Source organism: Sylvia atricapilla, chromosome 2 (genome assembly GCF_009819655.1).
Source record: "Sylvia atricapilla isolate bSylAtr1 chromosome 2, bSylAtr1.pri, whole genome shotgun sequence".
Taxonomy (NCBI): Eukaryota; Metazoa; Chordata; class Aves; order Passeriformes; family Sylviidae; genus Sylvia; species Sylvia atricapilla.
Window position 1 is genome coordinate 55,616,562 of NC_089141.1, and position 15,793 is coordinate 55,632,354.

Sequence of the window (15,793 nt, forward strand, 5' to 3'; positions counted from 1 at the left end):
TCAACATGGTCAATGCTCATGACAGGGTCTCTAATAATAAAGAGCCAAGTGCAGTGACAACTTTCTTCTGATCAGTTATTTGTTGCTGCCAGTTCCACAATGCCCCTGTCCCACATCCTGGCTCCTCTGAGATGGCCAGGATTGTGAGAAATTACCTGTGAAACATACTAGGGAGAACCAGGCATGGTCATAGCAGTGATCCCAGAAGGATCACAATTTCTCCTAGAAAAAACATACTTCTTATGATGGAAGGTGATTGAGAGGAATTTGTACCTTGCATGAGTGGAAGGCCATGTACAAAACAGCCTGATACACCTATGTGTGGACTGCTCATCAAATACTTGATTGTCATGCTGTCTTTTCATTGTCTATCCATCTGAAATTGGTAGACAACCAACACACGTTTGCCAGGTAAAGTTCATTCTAAGCTGTTGACTTGAATCTGTTCACAGAGGCAAACAGCAAGTGCCAGAGCCTGAAGTGGAAAGAAACTGGACAAATACAGTGAGGAGAACATAAAAAGCTTTTAGCAACACATTGTCAGATAAGTTCAGGAGATCACATGGATATACATCTTTGTTATAGTCTGAGGTGTTATAGTCTGAGGTGGCACTTAAGAAACAAATATCAGCCTTGCAGAGCTCAGTACTGCAGTAACTATTTTTAGATGTCTGGCATCCTGAGGTGCCCCATAGCTTTGCACTGGATATAGAGGTGCCCCTATATATAACAGAGCTGTCCAGCCTTCTGATTTTTTAATGAATTCATTGCCTATTAAACTAGAAAGTCTTCAGTGACAGTGTAAGCTCCCAAAGAGAAGACTGACTACACCAGTAGGTGTAGTCAATATCACTACAGGGTTTTTGGTTTTTCATTGTTTAGGTCCTTCAGTGCTCCTGAATGACACAGCTGAGTGCCGTGGTCCTGAGCAGGGCAGGAACAGCAAGGGACTCCTGACATTCCTATACCACTTGGGAGATGGATGCTCTGCAATGCCTGAGCTAATCACCTCAAGGCTCACCACACCTGGAGTAGCCCTCCACCTCTGAGCAAAAAAATCATGCTCTCTCTTACGGATCCAAAAAAATTTATCCATGGCAAATCTAATGGCTTCATCCCAGTGGTTTGAATTTCCCTGGACAGGTATTTAGATATGCAGGGAATGTGTTCCTAATAGAAAAGTTCCTCCAACTTCAGGAACTCTCAGAGCTCATTTTCAACACAATCAAATACATGGATTAGCTAAGATTTGATTAAACATCTCCAGTGACAGTTAACAGACTCCTTTGGAGCTTGATGCCTTTTGTGGATTCCTGGAAGTCTCTTGACCCACTATTTACAGAGCCTGGCCTCAAGCAGGTACAGTTTGCTTGCCTTTACAGATAGGCTTTATGATAGATAGGTTTTATTTACAGATAGGCTTTTATTACCTGTGGAATAAACTCTTGTCTTGAGCTAGGAGTTCTCTGTGCTAGGCACTGTATGGGGAAGAGGAAGACAGCTCCTGCTCTGGTCCTTGCCATGTTGCTTTAAATATGGGCACTTGTATGAAATCAGTCCTAAAACTACCATGTAGCCCTTCCATCTTACTGCATACCTAAAATACATCTAGGAACACCTCTCAAAACCTGAGCCTCCTCCTTACTGCTAACAGCACGTTCTCAAATACTTTGTCTAGACTTGAAATATGTTCAAGCAGCAAAGTTCAAGTGGGAAACAGACAACATGTTTAGTTCACAGTAAATTAACTGAAGTGAAGGCTAATCTTCAAGGCCAACACATTCTGCCTCTCTTCAACAGCCTGAAGGCAGGAATGGGGTTGAGTAAAACTTTTTGCACAGTACATGGGATTTCCCACAAAAGTCAGTCTGATTATCTGTTGGCTCAGACATCTTTTCCCAGTATGTCTGTTCTCTAATGGTATGAAATAAGTCAAACCATCTGCGCTCTCAACTTGAAATCTCCACATAAACGCCTACAGACAGCTAGGTTGTACAAACACAAGTCTAATCCAGACATTTAAGCACATACAAAACAACAACCTCTCTCCAATACCTGAAAGGAGGAAAAACATAAGCATTTTCCTACACTGTTATTATGAAACAATATCTACAAGACACCAGCGTTTTGTTACTATGAAAATATTCTGGATGCAAGGCTTCCCTCTAGTGGAAAATCCACGAACTTTTCATTAGGAGCTGCAGTTAAGGCATGGAAAAACAAATGCCATAAGTACATAAAATGTTGCTATTGAAACAGCAAGTGGCAAGTGCATTCACACACGCCAACACGGTCATCCTTGAACCTTCTATGTCACACTTAATGATTGACCTCTTCCTAGACACTTCAGCTGCAGAGACAAAAGAAACTGCCCCTTTCACCTTAATTCCCAATTCAGGATTAAATATTTGCTATCCACACACGTAGCAGGTCAGGATTTTCCATTAGGGCCTGGGTTTTGGAACAAGCTTATTTTCTATGATGAGAAGTTTGTCAGCCTTGGGGTATGCCTGCCTGCCTGAACAGAAGGAAAGGGTGTACTGTGTGAGATGGCAGGACCCTATGTAAGATTAGTTGCTTAGTCAATGAGTTCTCTTGACATTTATGCTGTGAACGTGATTATTTAGTTGGTGCACGGATCAGCAACAGGGTTTTTAGGAAAGCCAGAACAAATCAGCTCAAAACAAAAGGATCAAAGATCCTTTCAAAGATCCAAAAAAAAGACAAGTAAGTAAATGTACTATACTTAATAGCAATCGCATTCAAGGCATCTATAGTTTCACATACAGCTGTGAAGGAAATTTGAAGGTGTTGCTAAGACTGGTAAAGAATAAATGAAGCCTAATTAACCTATATAGCAAGAGACCACAGAATACTTCACATAATCATAGGGCTGCTGTATGAATGCAAGGGCTGCAGAACATCTGCTGGGGGTGGGCAGCAAAGCCAAGGTCAAGTCAGAATTGTGCCCAAGACCTGTTGCACACATATCCCAGTGGTGTTAGTCCTGCACTCATCATTATTCAGAAACCACTGCTGCTACTTCCATTGTTCTTAGCTCGTCCTTATGTGGTTTCAGACCCTGAGGAAGGGCACAGCCACAGCAGATTTGACTGAAATGCCAAGCCAGACAGGCAGTTTCTTGCACCAGAGGTGCAACATTATTGATACCCTGGTAGTCAGTGTGGATAAATCCTGAGCCGTGATAATTCACAGTGCTGGCACAGTGTCCCAAGCAGCAGCAGTGCCTACACTGCAAAGGAAGAAGAGCTGCCCTGCCTCAGACCACTGCTGCCACACTTCCCCTGCACTGGGTTCTAGCCATTGTCTGATGAATTCATTAACCACCAGGAATCAGACCAGTCAAAACAAACATTTCTATGAGTTCATCAAGCTCAGTTTAGCTCTTCTTTCTGAACGATCTAATGCTGCCAGGCTTGTTTAGATAAATGAGATTCTGCATTCTGCTGGCAGCCTTGTGCTGCATTCAGTCTTTTCCTTCTTTCTGCCTGGACACCTTAAGGTAGCAGCAGGTAGTTAGGGTACAAAGCATGCCCTGCTCATCTGCAACAAAGATAAAATTTGGAGATCAGATTGCCAAGCATTTGTTACCCCAAGAAGTTCACATCTGCAATGACAGCCCTGAGGAAATCTCTGCAGGCTGCATGCTCCAGAAGTTCCAAGGGAAAAGCAAACCATTCACTGAGTGACTCAATTTCCAGAATTCTCCTAAGTTCCTACAACTCTAAGCCTAGATATCAAAACTATTCATCTACATTATCAAGGAATCCACTGCTGAAGAGGTACTCTGGGTGTTTTTGCTGAAGTCTGACTTCAAGTATCAAGCTAAACAGCACAGGACTGGATAAGCAGTCCTATCTAGAGCGCCACAGCCTTCTTTTGAAGACCTGAATTAAATCTCCAGCAAAAGAAGTATGATCACTAAAAAAAGGCAGAAGACACTATCACTTCATGTCTTCACTGTATGCTGCCAATAAGGTGCTTCTCAGATGCTGCTGAACCAAAACAATCCCATTATGGTCGACTACCTTTCTCTGCCTAACTTTTTGAGCAAGTTGTTTCACAGCAAATGCCACATGGTGAATATGTAAGACAAAACCACACCACCATTTCTTAGGGTGGTGTGTTACTAACGCAGAACCACAGAATAGCTTCGGTTGGAAGGGATCTTAAAGACCATCTAGCTCCAACCCCCCTGCCATACCTTCCACTAGGCCAGGTTGCTCAGAACTCCATCCAACGTGGCTATGAACACTGCCAGGGATGGGGCATTCATAGCTTCTCTGGACAACCTGTTCAAGTGCCTCACCACCCTCACATGAAAGAATTTCTCCCTGTTGTCTGATCTAAACACACCTGATTGCAGTCTGAAGCCATTACTATTTAAAAATGCACATCTCTAAATCTGCTAAACAGTCATTTTTTTCTTAACTACTTACACAGTTAATGTTAAGCCAGCAAATGTTGCAACTCAATAGAAAAAACTGAGAATGATGGGCTAAAGTTTGATGTCCATAAATATGCAAAAATTCCAAACCAAAGGCAAGTGTGTACAAAATAATTTATTACAGCATAACATATGTTGGCAATATTTTACAGTGAATTTTCCATTCAACAATTTTTGAATCTAAACAGATGACACACAAAGGAGAATTTTAATTAGAACAGTTTATTCATCTTAATAAAATCCCCTCTTCATGAACTGGTATTTGCCTTTGAGGGGCTAGTTAATACTACTGAAATTATTTATACTGCAGTGAAATAAAAACAAACCGAGATTGAATAATTCCATTACAGTTTCCAGAAAACAGATTTTCTGTACAAGCCACGGTATAATTATGTCTTGATAGCAGTTCTTATAGAATGTAAAGCTGTCATGTGATATGTAGCCATTTTGTCTAGCAATGCTATGCTTTAAATAGGTATATTAGATTTAAACTTCCATTTTGATGTGTTGTATATTTAATAGTTAATGCACCAGAATACAAAGTAAGAAAAAGGTTCATTATGATCTGTAGTCAGCCTCTTTGTGCTCCCTTAAACAGTTTTAAAATGTAAAACATATTTCTCACACACTGTTTTGCCTTGCAGCACCTACAGCAATAGCATTTAGGCAGGAGAAGTTCTGGAGTATTGGCCATAAGTAGACAACTAAAACTTTTAATGGAGATAATACAGCATACTCACCAGTGAGTTTTTATGATGTAGAGAAAAACTGTACTCCCCATTAGTGTACCTTCTGCATTTGTCCAGAATTGGAGCAACATTTTTCATCCTAAGTGTCCATGGGTGAATAGATGGGGAGAAACCAGAAGGAAGAAGAGGAAAGGAGAGATGGAACAAAGGACAAACAACAGTATTCGAATTCATTACGTCTTCTCAGGGAATTGCTTCAGGATATTAAAACTTTAAATTGTTAAAATAAGGACCATAAAATTAAGGAAACAATAGCTATGGAACACAAGGTAGAGGGAATAGTTTTCAAAAAGCCATACATATTTGTTGTTTTGGGATTTTTTTTACACAAACCTTATCTTCATAACTGTCAACACTGGTTCCATGTAAGACACACACCTGACAAAAAACATGCAACCCCCCAATGCTTTCATTGTTGCTGTGCTTCAAAAGAAACCAAACTGACCAAAGATTAAAAAAGAAATCCAGCCAAAACAACCCAGAAAAAAATCTTTAAAGAACAGTAAAGACAAAGAGGGCAATTCAAGCAGTACTTCAGTCTTAATCTGCTAAAAACTTTCAAATGATAATTTATTAACAAGATATGTTCACACATATCTGCGTATGTAACAACACTTAAGTGAAAGCAGTCTTTAATATCCATATTATTGTGAGGGAGGGCTGATGAATTATTAAAAGACAAACCTGTACAAGTATAAACAAGAAAAATGCTGATTAAAGATGTTTACATAAATATTGGCAGTTTTCATTGGGAGGAAAAAAACCCCTAATAGCATACTCCATTTAACTATCCAAATATTTGTTTTAGATACCTGTTAAAGATATTAAAATACAACCTGGAAAAGTAACCCTGATCTGTATCCAGCCAGCATGTAATGAGAGTCAGAGTTTCATATGCATGTGTGCATGTAGGTATACACACACAGCGGCTTGCACAAACTACTTCAGATTTCATTGGACAGCAAATCATGGTTAATGGCCGTGTGATTCACAGATGCAATGCTGCTGTTGTCCTCGTTTGTGGCAGGCATGAAGGCAGACGTAAAAGGAAACAGTTTATGACATGCTGCTTGATATTCTTCACATTGAGCGTGGCAACTTCCAAAACTGCCATCAAGCAATGCTTCAAAAACCTTTGTTAATGTCTAAAGAAACGAAAGCAACAGTTTACAATTTACAATTGTAACATTTTTAAAGGCATATACTGTCAACAATATAGTCCGAGCAAACAGGTTGCTCTGTTGGTATTTACAGATCTTTTACTTACAGGACCATTTTGAAACTTTGTTCAAGTATTAATTTATCATGACAAATGAAGCATGCACATTATCCTGCATTAAATTATACACTATTTAAGATCCCACACAGTTGGTGGCTTTATATACTGTATCTTTTACCTTCACATTTTTGTCTCTCATGTTTTTATCCAATCTAGTTGCAACAGCAATTGCTTTTTCTTGTCTTGATTTGTCCAGGAAATACATCATCTTTGCACCTTATCACAAGACAAAACCCACAATGTTTAGTTTTCCTAAATGCCATGCTGCATATACAGACACACAGAACCTGAAAACTTATACATAAACGTGAATTAGACTTCTTACAAGTTTAATAAACTATAGCTTCCTCCTTGATTTATAACTGAAAACTAATGAAACTACTGCCATTTTGAATTTTATTAGAAGCATAAGGATTGAATAATACAGGAGACCTGTTCCTACAAAAGTGACATGCCTCACTTGACTGACAGGTCTTCAGTAGAGAAAAATATCATGGAGTACATTGATGACAAACCCTTCAAATCAGCAGGCTAAATTAAATCCATCCAACAAATGCAGAAGCAAGTAATTCTCAGAGACACAGTGAATTCACTTTAGAAGTACTAGAGATAAGTGAACACCACTCAGTAAACAACTGTGGAACATGGCCCAGTAAAAGTCCAGACCTGTCCACAGGGCAGAGCACAGGGCCATGGCTGCTCACCCAGAGCTAAGGACACAGCTCGGCTACAAGGGAAGCACAGCACAAATTTGGAGCTTTGCCTGGACCAGACTACCTTGGTGGAAAGGAGAACATTGAATTATGGAACTACACAGCTTCTCAGATCACAAAAAGTTTACCAAAACAGCTCTGGGCATCTCTGCAAAGTTCTGCTCCTGGTTTCGTAGCTGCCTTTATTTAAAATCTCATCTTAATGATGTGTTGGCATTTCATGTACTTTCCTTTGCCCAAATACAAAGTCTAGACCCACTCCACTATGTAACCTACTGCAAAAACCAAAAAGCCTAATCATTTCACTGGAAAAAGCTGTAGGAGGAAAGATGACAGTACTTCAAAACATGAATATCTATGATAGCTTGACTGCACTTTTTGAAGATAAGGAGCAAGTTCCTTATGCATCTAATAAAAAAATGAAGTACATTTTTAAAAAAATGGTACAAGCAGACAGAAATCCCCCCCCTCCAACACAAACATGCAATTTCACATCTCATTAGAATTTACATACGAATTCATGGAATTATTTGGATTGGAAGGAACCTTAAAGATCATCTAGTTCCACATGCCCTGCCATTCCCAGGACACCTTACACTGGACCAGGATGCCCTAAGCCCCATCCAACCTGGTCTTGCAGACTACAGATAAAGATTCTGGATTTACATCACTTAAAATCCTTTTCAAGAGCATGAAAATATTAGACAAACCTGAGAGTTGGTGCTGAATGGAGGTAGCATTGTGTTTGAGAAATTCTTCATTGAAACTCTCCAAGTTTTTATAAACAAAGATTTTCTGCATTTCTTGAGTTAGGACCTTGCTCACAATTTCTGGGAGGTTACTATGGTCAGATACTAGAAGAGGGAAGGCAGGGGAGAGAGAAACAAAAAAAATGCCAATTAACTATAGAAAACACTGAAACCACACATATCATTGCTAGAAGTCCCAGTTTTAAAATTTGTTCACAGAAACACAAAGATCAAAATGTGTCAACACAAACACTGCTGGTGCATTTACAGAGGAAACATTCAAAAAGGGTGCTCTGTCATGTAAACTTTCTATTACAAGTTCACCACACAAATTGTTTCAGTCAGAATCTCTCTCCTGTATCTCCCACTTATTTTCTTAAAACTTAAGGTTTTCCAGGATAGAATACTCTTTTCTGTGGAATGTAGCCAAAATGAGTTGTTGGGTCCACCTGGTGGATTAATGGAGGAAGGAGTATAATATAATACACACACAGTACACTGGGTAGCACAACCTGTATTTTCTTTAGTATTGCCATGGAAAGAAAACACCATTTGTTTTCATTTTTCTTTGTATCATTTTGTGCTTCAAGAGTATACACCACAAAATATGTACTATGTCCTTGCAGAATGTAACTGCTTGTATCTCTATAATTACATATTTCCTACACACATACCAGCTTTAGAGAATTTAATCAAGCACTCATGTAGCCATGGGTTATTCCTGTTGATAGCAAAAGCTCTTTTGACAGACTGTAACATTAACAGAAACTTTCCTGTAGGAAGGAGAAAAAACAAATATTAGGAAACCAAGACTAAGAATACAGAACAACTTCTTTTCATTATCAATTACTGTTTTCTTTAGTAAATCTAGTACAAATACCAGAAACATCAAGTTTCTATACAGAATTAGAAAGGAAGTTTATTTTCCCATTCAAATTGCTTAATAAAACAAGTTCTTGCTGCTCAAACTCTGGCAACACTGCACAGATGTTAGCACCTCTTCACCTTTGGTTTCCTCTAGATGATTAAAGAAAGCAAAAATAAAATTAAGCAATACTTTACCTTTTCTAAAGTATATTTCAAATGCTAATAAATGTGTTTCTATATCATCTCCAATAAGGTTCTTAAGTGGTATAAGGAACTTAATGGCTTCTTCTAATGGATTTTCTACCTGTTTTAATAAAAGAAAATTGAAATTTATAGCTTAAAATAAATGTTAAATAAAACCCACCAATAGTTTCTGTTATTCAGAGCATTTAAATAATCAGAGGTCAAAGGTGAACTGCATCTAGCTTTCTGAATTAAACTGCACCACAACATTTTTATTTAAACAGCAACATTTTTAAAATTGTTTTTTATTCATCATTTCATGCTCATGAAGACAGCATCATTGCTAACTCTGGCACTGCTTGTGCACTCAGTGTTGTAATTCAGCATTTAGGAAGCAATTAAATACAACCATCTTAGACAACAAGCTTGAAGTTTACTGTGGTGAGGCAGTTCTTTGTGCACAACAAAATGCTAGCTCACACCTTCAAACTTTGTAAATTGCAATAATTTCTGTTACTTTTTCCTCTATTCACTATGAAAAGCAGATTTCTTCAGGCAAAAATGCATCTTTTTGTTCAGTGTCTATTTTAACGAAGTATGGTCTACTGTTTGGGAAAAAACCCTGAAATTTAAGAAAAGTAACAATGTTAACTTAGAACTTGGATTTACTGAAGAAAAATTTTTTTTACTGTAAAAAGAGATGGACTACAAAAAGGTACCTCTGCATGCAAAAATGATTTTATAAAAACCACTAGATTCTTTTAGGAGAATCTGATAGCAAACACATATTATAGGTTTTTTTATGATAATCACAAGTGTTTAACATGAAAGACCATGCTAACCCTTTCCAGTTTTTCAGGAACCAGCTCTTCCCTGGGTCCACTAGTTTCCTCCTCTTCTTCATCTCTCTTTTTCTTTTGATTTTTTTGCTGTCGTTCTCTTTCTGCATGCTTTCTTTCTTCTTCAAGTTTTGCTTTCTTCTGGGCTCTTCTTTGCTTACTAAGCATTTTCTTCAATTCTTTGGCTGAGAGATTTTCTACAGATTAAAGTAGCAGACAACATACAAAGTATTTAATTCAAAATCTTGCTTCTCTCAAACAACTCAGGTCATTATGCCTCTCCCTGTCTCAGTATGGCAAACCTTTAAGTGATTTCCATAACTACCATCAGTCACCAGAATATCACAACTACATAGGCAAACACTGCTGTTGGATTATTCTTTACAGCCTAACTCAACACTTGATCTTTCATATTTTCTCTTACATGGCTGTTACAGAAACCTCAGTGATTTCAAAGGTTAGCTACATAAAGTTGTTACATCTGTCACAGGTTTTACCTTAGAAAATGAACACTGGTAATACTAAGCTCTCATTTTGACTGTAGCTCAGCTTGTTTCTAATGCCATCTAGAAACATCCAGATGAATTTAGACTCCACCTGAAAACATGCTAAGGTTGCTATTTTTCATTTAAGTGCCTGGGATAACTAAACGGAAATTATTAGTTTAGCCAGAATAATACTGCAGCTCCCAGTCTGTTTACTGTGGTGTTTCACTAAGACTAGGATTTTTGCTAAATGTGACAAGGCACAGAAAAATGGACTCCCAAGGGACTAACACACCTTTTCTATGGCTATGGCAGCATGACCTCCCTGCTTGGGTCATCCCTACTCTGACGCAGGGAAGGAAGTGTTCTTTTTACCCCAATCACACAGTGCTGCCTTCTCCTACAGATAAGCCAACTGAATCCCAATGAGCAGCAGGCAAATGAACTAAGATAACTTCTTAGACACCACCCACCTTCATGATATATTGCTATCCTCTGTGACAGACCCTCTGTCACACATTGATCTTATATTATATACAAAAACAAAGTTGAAGAGAAAAAAGATCCAAGTTCAATTGTTCAAATGTCTCTTCATTACTCACAGGCAGGTACAGAAAAACCTACCTCTGAATAAAGGTAAGATTTTATTGCAATATTAAGCAGCATTTCAGGTTTAGCTTTCATTTTTCTGCATGTTAAATATTTTTCCCCTTTGCAAAATGCCAGGAATGAATTTCATTGCTTTAGTCAACAGCCACGGCAAGGCTGAGAGTAACTGCAATTCCTCTTAAGGAGAAGCAACTATTTATCTTAAATAAAAAAATATCTTAAATAATCTCCCACTGACTCATCAGATTTCCAAACCACACCCCACTGGCTTCCTAAGAAGGTCTGTTTTCCATTTCATACTCATTTTAAATCATGTTCTAAATGTATTAATATTGTTAATACATTTACCCATTTATTCTTTGGTCCTGAAGTTGTGTGAAAAGTGGTGAAACTTAATGCTGTAGTAACCAGTATTATCATGCAATAAATTAAATATGAGACCAAAATGAAATTCTTACAATTCAGACTGCTTTTCCACAAAATCTATCAATTGCTGCATAATTCATTAGTTAATAATATTTATCTAATGGCTGAACTGAATCTGATTTTAATGTTCTGAAATGTCACTCCTCCCCAAGTACTCCAAAACTACAGCTAGGTTCATTCATGTTCTAGTTCTATGAAGTAATGAGATGTGAATAGAGTGAACTGTGGACTGTTATCTATGATCTCTTTTCAGCTATTGTCACAATAAAAAAAAACAACCCACAACACCTTGTGTTCTATTTACTCTGTAACACGTAACTTACTTAGCTTAAGCTTTTACATGTGTCACAGGCATATGAGCCTTCATTAAAGTGTAGATACCTGAATTCACTTCTTGCTCTTTGCTTTCATTGGTAAGAGGATTATCATGGAGCTTCAAGTAAATTTCAATTGCTGACCGGGCAGCCTTGAAATAGAAGGCATGTTTCCTGAGCACATCTTCTAATCTCAGAAGGTCTACATAGGCACGGAGAGTCATCTTTCTCATGCAGTATGTGTGGAAGTCAAATTGATCATCTGTTATCTCAAAAAAATGCTAAAAAAGAGTAAAGAACACACTCATATACTCATCCTTTACTCAGTCTACTTTTTATTAGAAATTGGTGAATAAAGTTACAATTGCTATTATTTACAGACAATATTTAACAGGTATAGACATATCCTTATAATACTGACTGCTCAAAAGAACTCATTGATAGGGAAAAACCTCAGTTAACAAAGCCGATAATGTGATTATTGAAAGACTTAGATACCCTAAAATGTGACTCTTCTGATTAGAAACACAATTGTCAAAAGTCAGCATAAAGTTCAGGTATGAATAGATGCATAGTTACGAGATATGATATTTTATACTGAAACTTTTTCACTTTAATAATAGTCTTTCACATAATAGCTAGAGCAGGCATCTCCTGTTACATTAAATCATCTATCATTCACCTGTGGTTAAAAGCCATTACACTGCAAGTTTTGTGTGCTTCAAGCATACAAAACTGTGCTGATTACATCAACAAATATCTTCCTTTGCATATGAGAAATACTGGGGAAGCAATGGGTGGTGTTTGTACCTACTCACCCTTTCTACTTCATGACATTTCTTCAAGGCGTCACCGTACTTCCCTAGCCTTTGATAAGCCGCGGCACACTCCGTCTGGAACCACATACACTGCATCTCATTAAGGTTCTCCATAGCAGAAGTTCCTTCCTGAAATAAGTTACATCATCAGGTTTTGCTGCTGTAATTTACCACCTGTGTCTTTTAACTGTGGCTGGTTTCAGGCCATTGGTAGCAAACAATCAATCCTTCAGCTTGCTTGGAATACAATGGGAAATGAACATCCAGTGACTAAGTAACATTTGTGATATTCAATGCTCCCCCAGGGAGAAAGGAATAGATAAAAATGACTTAAAAAGCCCAATTATCTGAAGATTAATGCCTCAACAGGTTTTTAAGATTAACTCATGCTTGTGCACACAGTCTCACTTTTATAATTTGGGGGCAGAAAACAACATTATAGAAAAAATTCCTTGAGTTCAGCAAACAATTTTAGGTGTTTTTTTCCCCATCAGGTAAGTGGCATCCACCAATCTAAAAACACACCAATATATTCACTGCTTTATCATGCAGTATGAGCAATGACACATTCCTTAGAACTTGTTTCGCTAAATAAGCAAAGTTAGATTTATACTTGATATTCTGACAAGGAAAAAAGTCCTAAGATTGAGACTTGATAATACTTGTAATGCTCTAAACTAAGTGAACTGGGAAAGGAGCCCAAATATCATTAATGTTAGTCATTAGGTTTTCAGAACAGTTTTTATAGCAGAAAAAAGACCCAGTTACACTCAACATCTAGTTACTGAGGATGGTATTTATCCCGTCTTTCCAGATATCTATGACAAAGTTGTGTCTTTCTTACTTTAACACTTCTGACAAGCAAACATGAGTTCTAGTAATCAAATTTTCAATCACTCCAAAAAATACCTAGCAAGCTCGAATGCAATTTCAGGTGTTACCACACCTAAAATTTAAAAGAATGAAGGAGCCTAATTTACATATTCCAGGATATCCCACAAAGTAGTCTTCATATTTAGTTCCATAAATTGTATGAAAATCTGATATTTATAAATCCAAATTTTGTCCAATGTAAAAAAAAATAGAATTTAAAGTGCTTATTCCATCTTCTAGGGATAGACTCTGCTTTAACAAGATTTTTGTGGGTAATACTAGCTTAAAGGAAGAAAATGGTCAAGTCTAAATTAATTTAGCTTAATACTAAATAATAAAAAATATAGTACACACTCCTGTGCAGTTAGATCAGATGGTACCAAGGCAAAACAACAAGGTATCCATCAAATGCATTTCAAAAGAGGCATTCTGAAGTATGGCAATAAAAAACGCTCCTGGACAACTACCTTTGAACAACCTTTTTTCCCAGTATTTAGTGGGTCTAGATATCTGGAGTACTGCATCTATCTCTGAGGCCCCCAGCAAAAGAGGGACATGGGCCTGTTAGAACAGATTCGAAGACCATGAAAAATCAAAAGGCTGAAACACCTGTCCTGTGACAAAAGGCTGAAAGAGTTGAGGTTCACCCTGGAGAAGGGCAGGCAGGCTCCAGGGAGACCTTAGAGCAGCCTGCCAGTATATAAAGGAAGTTCATAAGGCAGAAAGGAAGAGACTTTTCACCAGGATCAGCAGCAACATCAACATGAGCAGAAGATTTGAACTAGAAGAGGGCAGCCTTAAACTGGATGCAAGGAAAAAAATCTTCACTGTGAGGATGTGGCAATACACTGGATTGTAGTTCCTCAGAAAAGTTGTGGATGCACTGATCCTGGAAGTCCCTGTTCAAGACTGGGATGTGCGGAAATTTTATACTCCGCCCACCCCCACAGGGATGGATGCAGCTTTGAGCAACCTGAGTTAGCCAAAGATGTCCATACCCATGGCAGGGGCATTGGACTATTCCACCTTTAAAAGGCCCTTTCCAATACAAACCCTTCTATGATTCTGTGTATGAACTTACCACCAGGCATAGGAACATGATAATAAAAATGGATATTAATAGAAGATATTTGATGAAATGTTATGAATGAAAAACCACCAGAGGCAAGCAAAATGCCTCTTAATTAAATCAGTATACTTGCCCTTGTGAATTTAGAGCACATCTCCTCTGCATCCTTTACCATATTTGCTCGCAGCATGTATTTAGCACATTTAGAATTGATAAATCTGTCTGCAGTATCCAAAGACTGTGCTTCATCCATCCATTTGGCAGCTTCCTTGATGTTACCTACATGCTGTTAGAGAGAAATTAAATAGTTAACTTTCAGTAGAGTCCTGCTGTAGACCATCTCCTGAAATCTGTATTTGTTACTGGTATTTCTCCATCAGAACCAAAAGGCAGTGTTATTCTCACTCCCCCCACTCCCAGATTTTTTTCAGAATTACAATTCTCTCTAAGTTGTGACTGGCTTTGCAAAATCCAAACAAAAAGGTTTTCATTTTCTTCCTGACAAAACAGTGCCCAAAAAGAAATCCACATGAAAACTGATGCCCATCACCCGCTGCTAACTGAAATATTACCCACACATTCACACCAGTTTGATGGGTTGATTTTTCTTTTATACACTAGGTACTCCACGTGTCCAAATTCCCCTTTTACCTTGTAAATTTTTGCTTTTAAATAGAATAGTTCTATTAATGTTGGAGTGCTTGCAATTGCAGCATTAATGTAATCCAAGGCCAAAGAACACTGGCCAAGTTTGTCAAAGTGCTGTGCCAGGAAATACCGAACCCAAAGCAGTGTTGTTGGGGGCTCTTTCTCTCCATTTTCTGCAACAAAATGGGAAAGGTTACAACAACCAGTAAAGGTGAAGACTGTATTTGAAAAATGAAGAAAAAAACAAAGCTTGGCAAATTCAGCAAATATTTCTTGTGATGAAATTTTTTACTAGAAAATATAGTAACTATTTTTTTGCAAAAAGTATGAGCACTTTAACAGTTCTTGATAACTTCCATGAATTGTATTAGTAGTTACTGAGTAATTAATGTAAGACCACAGAAACTTACCACATGTACTAAAAAGGTCACAAGTTTTCAAAGAGGCTTCATAACCAGTAACAAGTTCCTCGATTGTAGAAACCTACATATAAAAAATAGTATGTGCTTAAGTGTCACTTTACTATCATTTTAACAGAAACTAATACACTGAAAAGAATACTTGAGCAAATTAGAGAAACTATACAAAAATCACTACTGAATTTGGAAAAAAACTGCATGTATTTTCACATAGTTTACTTCACCTTTCACAGGTATTTTGATCACCCATTTTTACTGGTGATGTGGCAGGGAAACGAGTTGATC

The 15,793-nt window shown here is 37.8% G+C and overlaps 1 protein-coding gene across 1 annotated transcript in view; it reads right to left on the reverse strand.

Annotated features, from left to right (window-relative positions):
• Window positions 1–4,568: 4,568 nt before the first annotated feature.
• Window positions 4,569–15,793, reverse strand: part of NAA16 (N-alpha-acetyltransferase 16, NatA auxiliary subunit) — a 35,816-nt gene continuing 24,591 nt past the window's right edge. Inside the window, 11 exon segments of the mRNA XM_066340445.1 lie at window positions 4,569–6,362; window positions 6,615–6,712; window positions 7,920–8,063; window positions 8,633–8,731; window positions 9,021–9,129; window positions 9,851–10,044; window positions 11,749–11,962; window positions 12,500–12,628; window positions 14,575–14,727; window positions 15,093–15,262; window positions 15,500–15,572. Coding sequence (XP_066196542.1) covers window positions 6,162–6,362; window positions 6,615–6,712; window positions 7,920–8,063; window positions 8,633–8,731; window positions 9,021–9,129; window positions 9,851–10,044; window positions 11,749–11,962; window positions 12,500–12,628; window positions 14,575–14,727; window positions 15,093–15,262; window positions 15,500–15,572 — 1,584 coding nt within the window. The 3' untranslated portion in view covers window positions 4,569–6,161.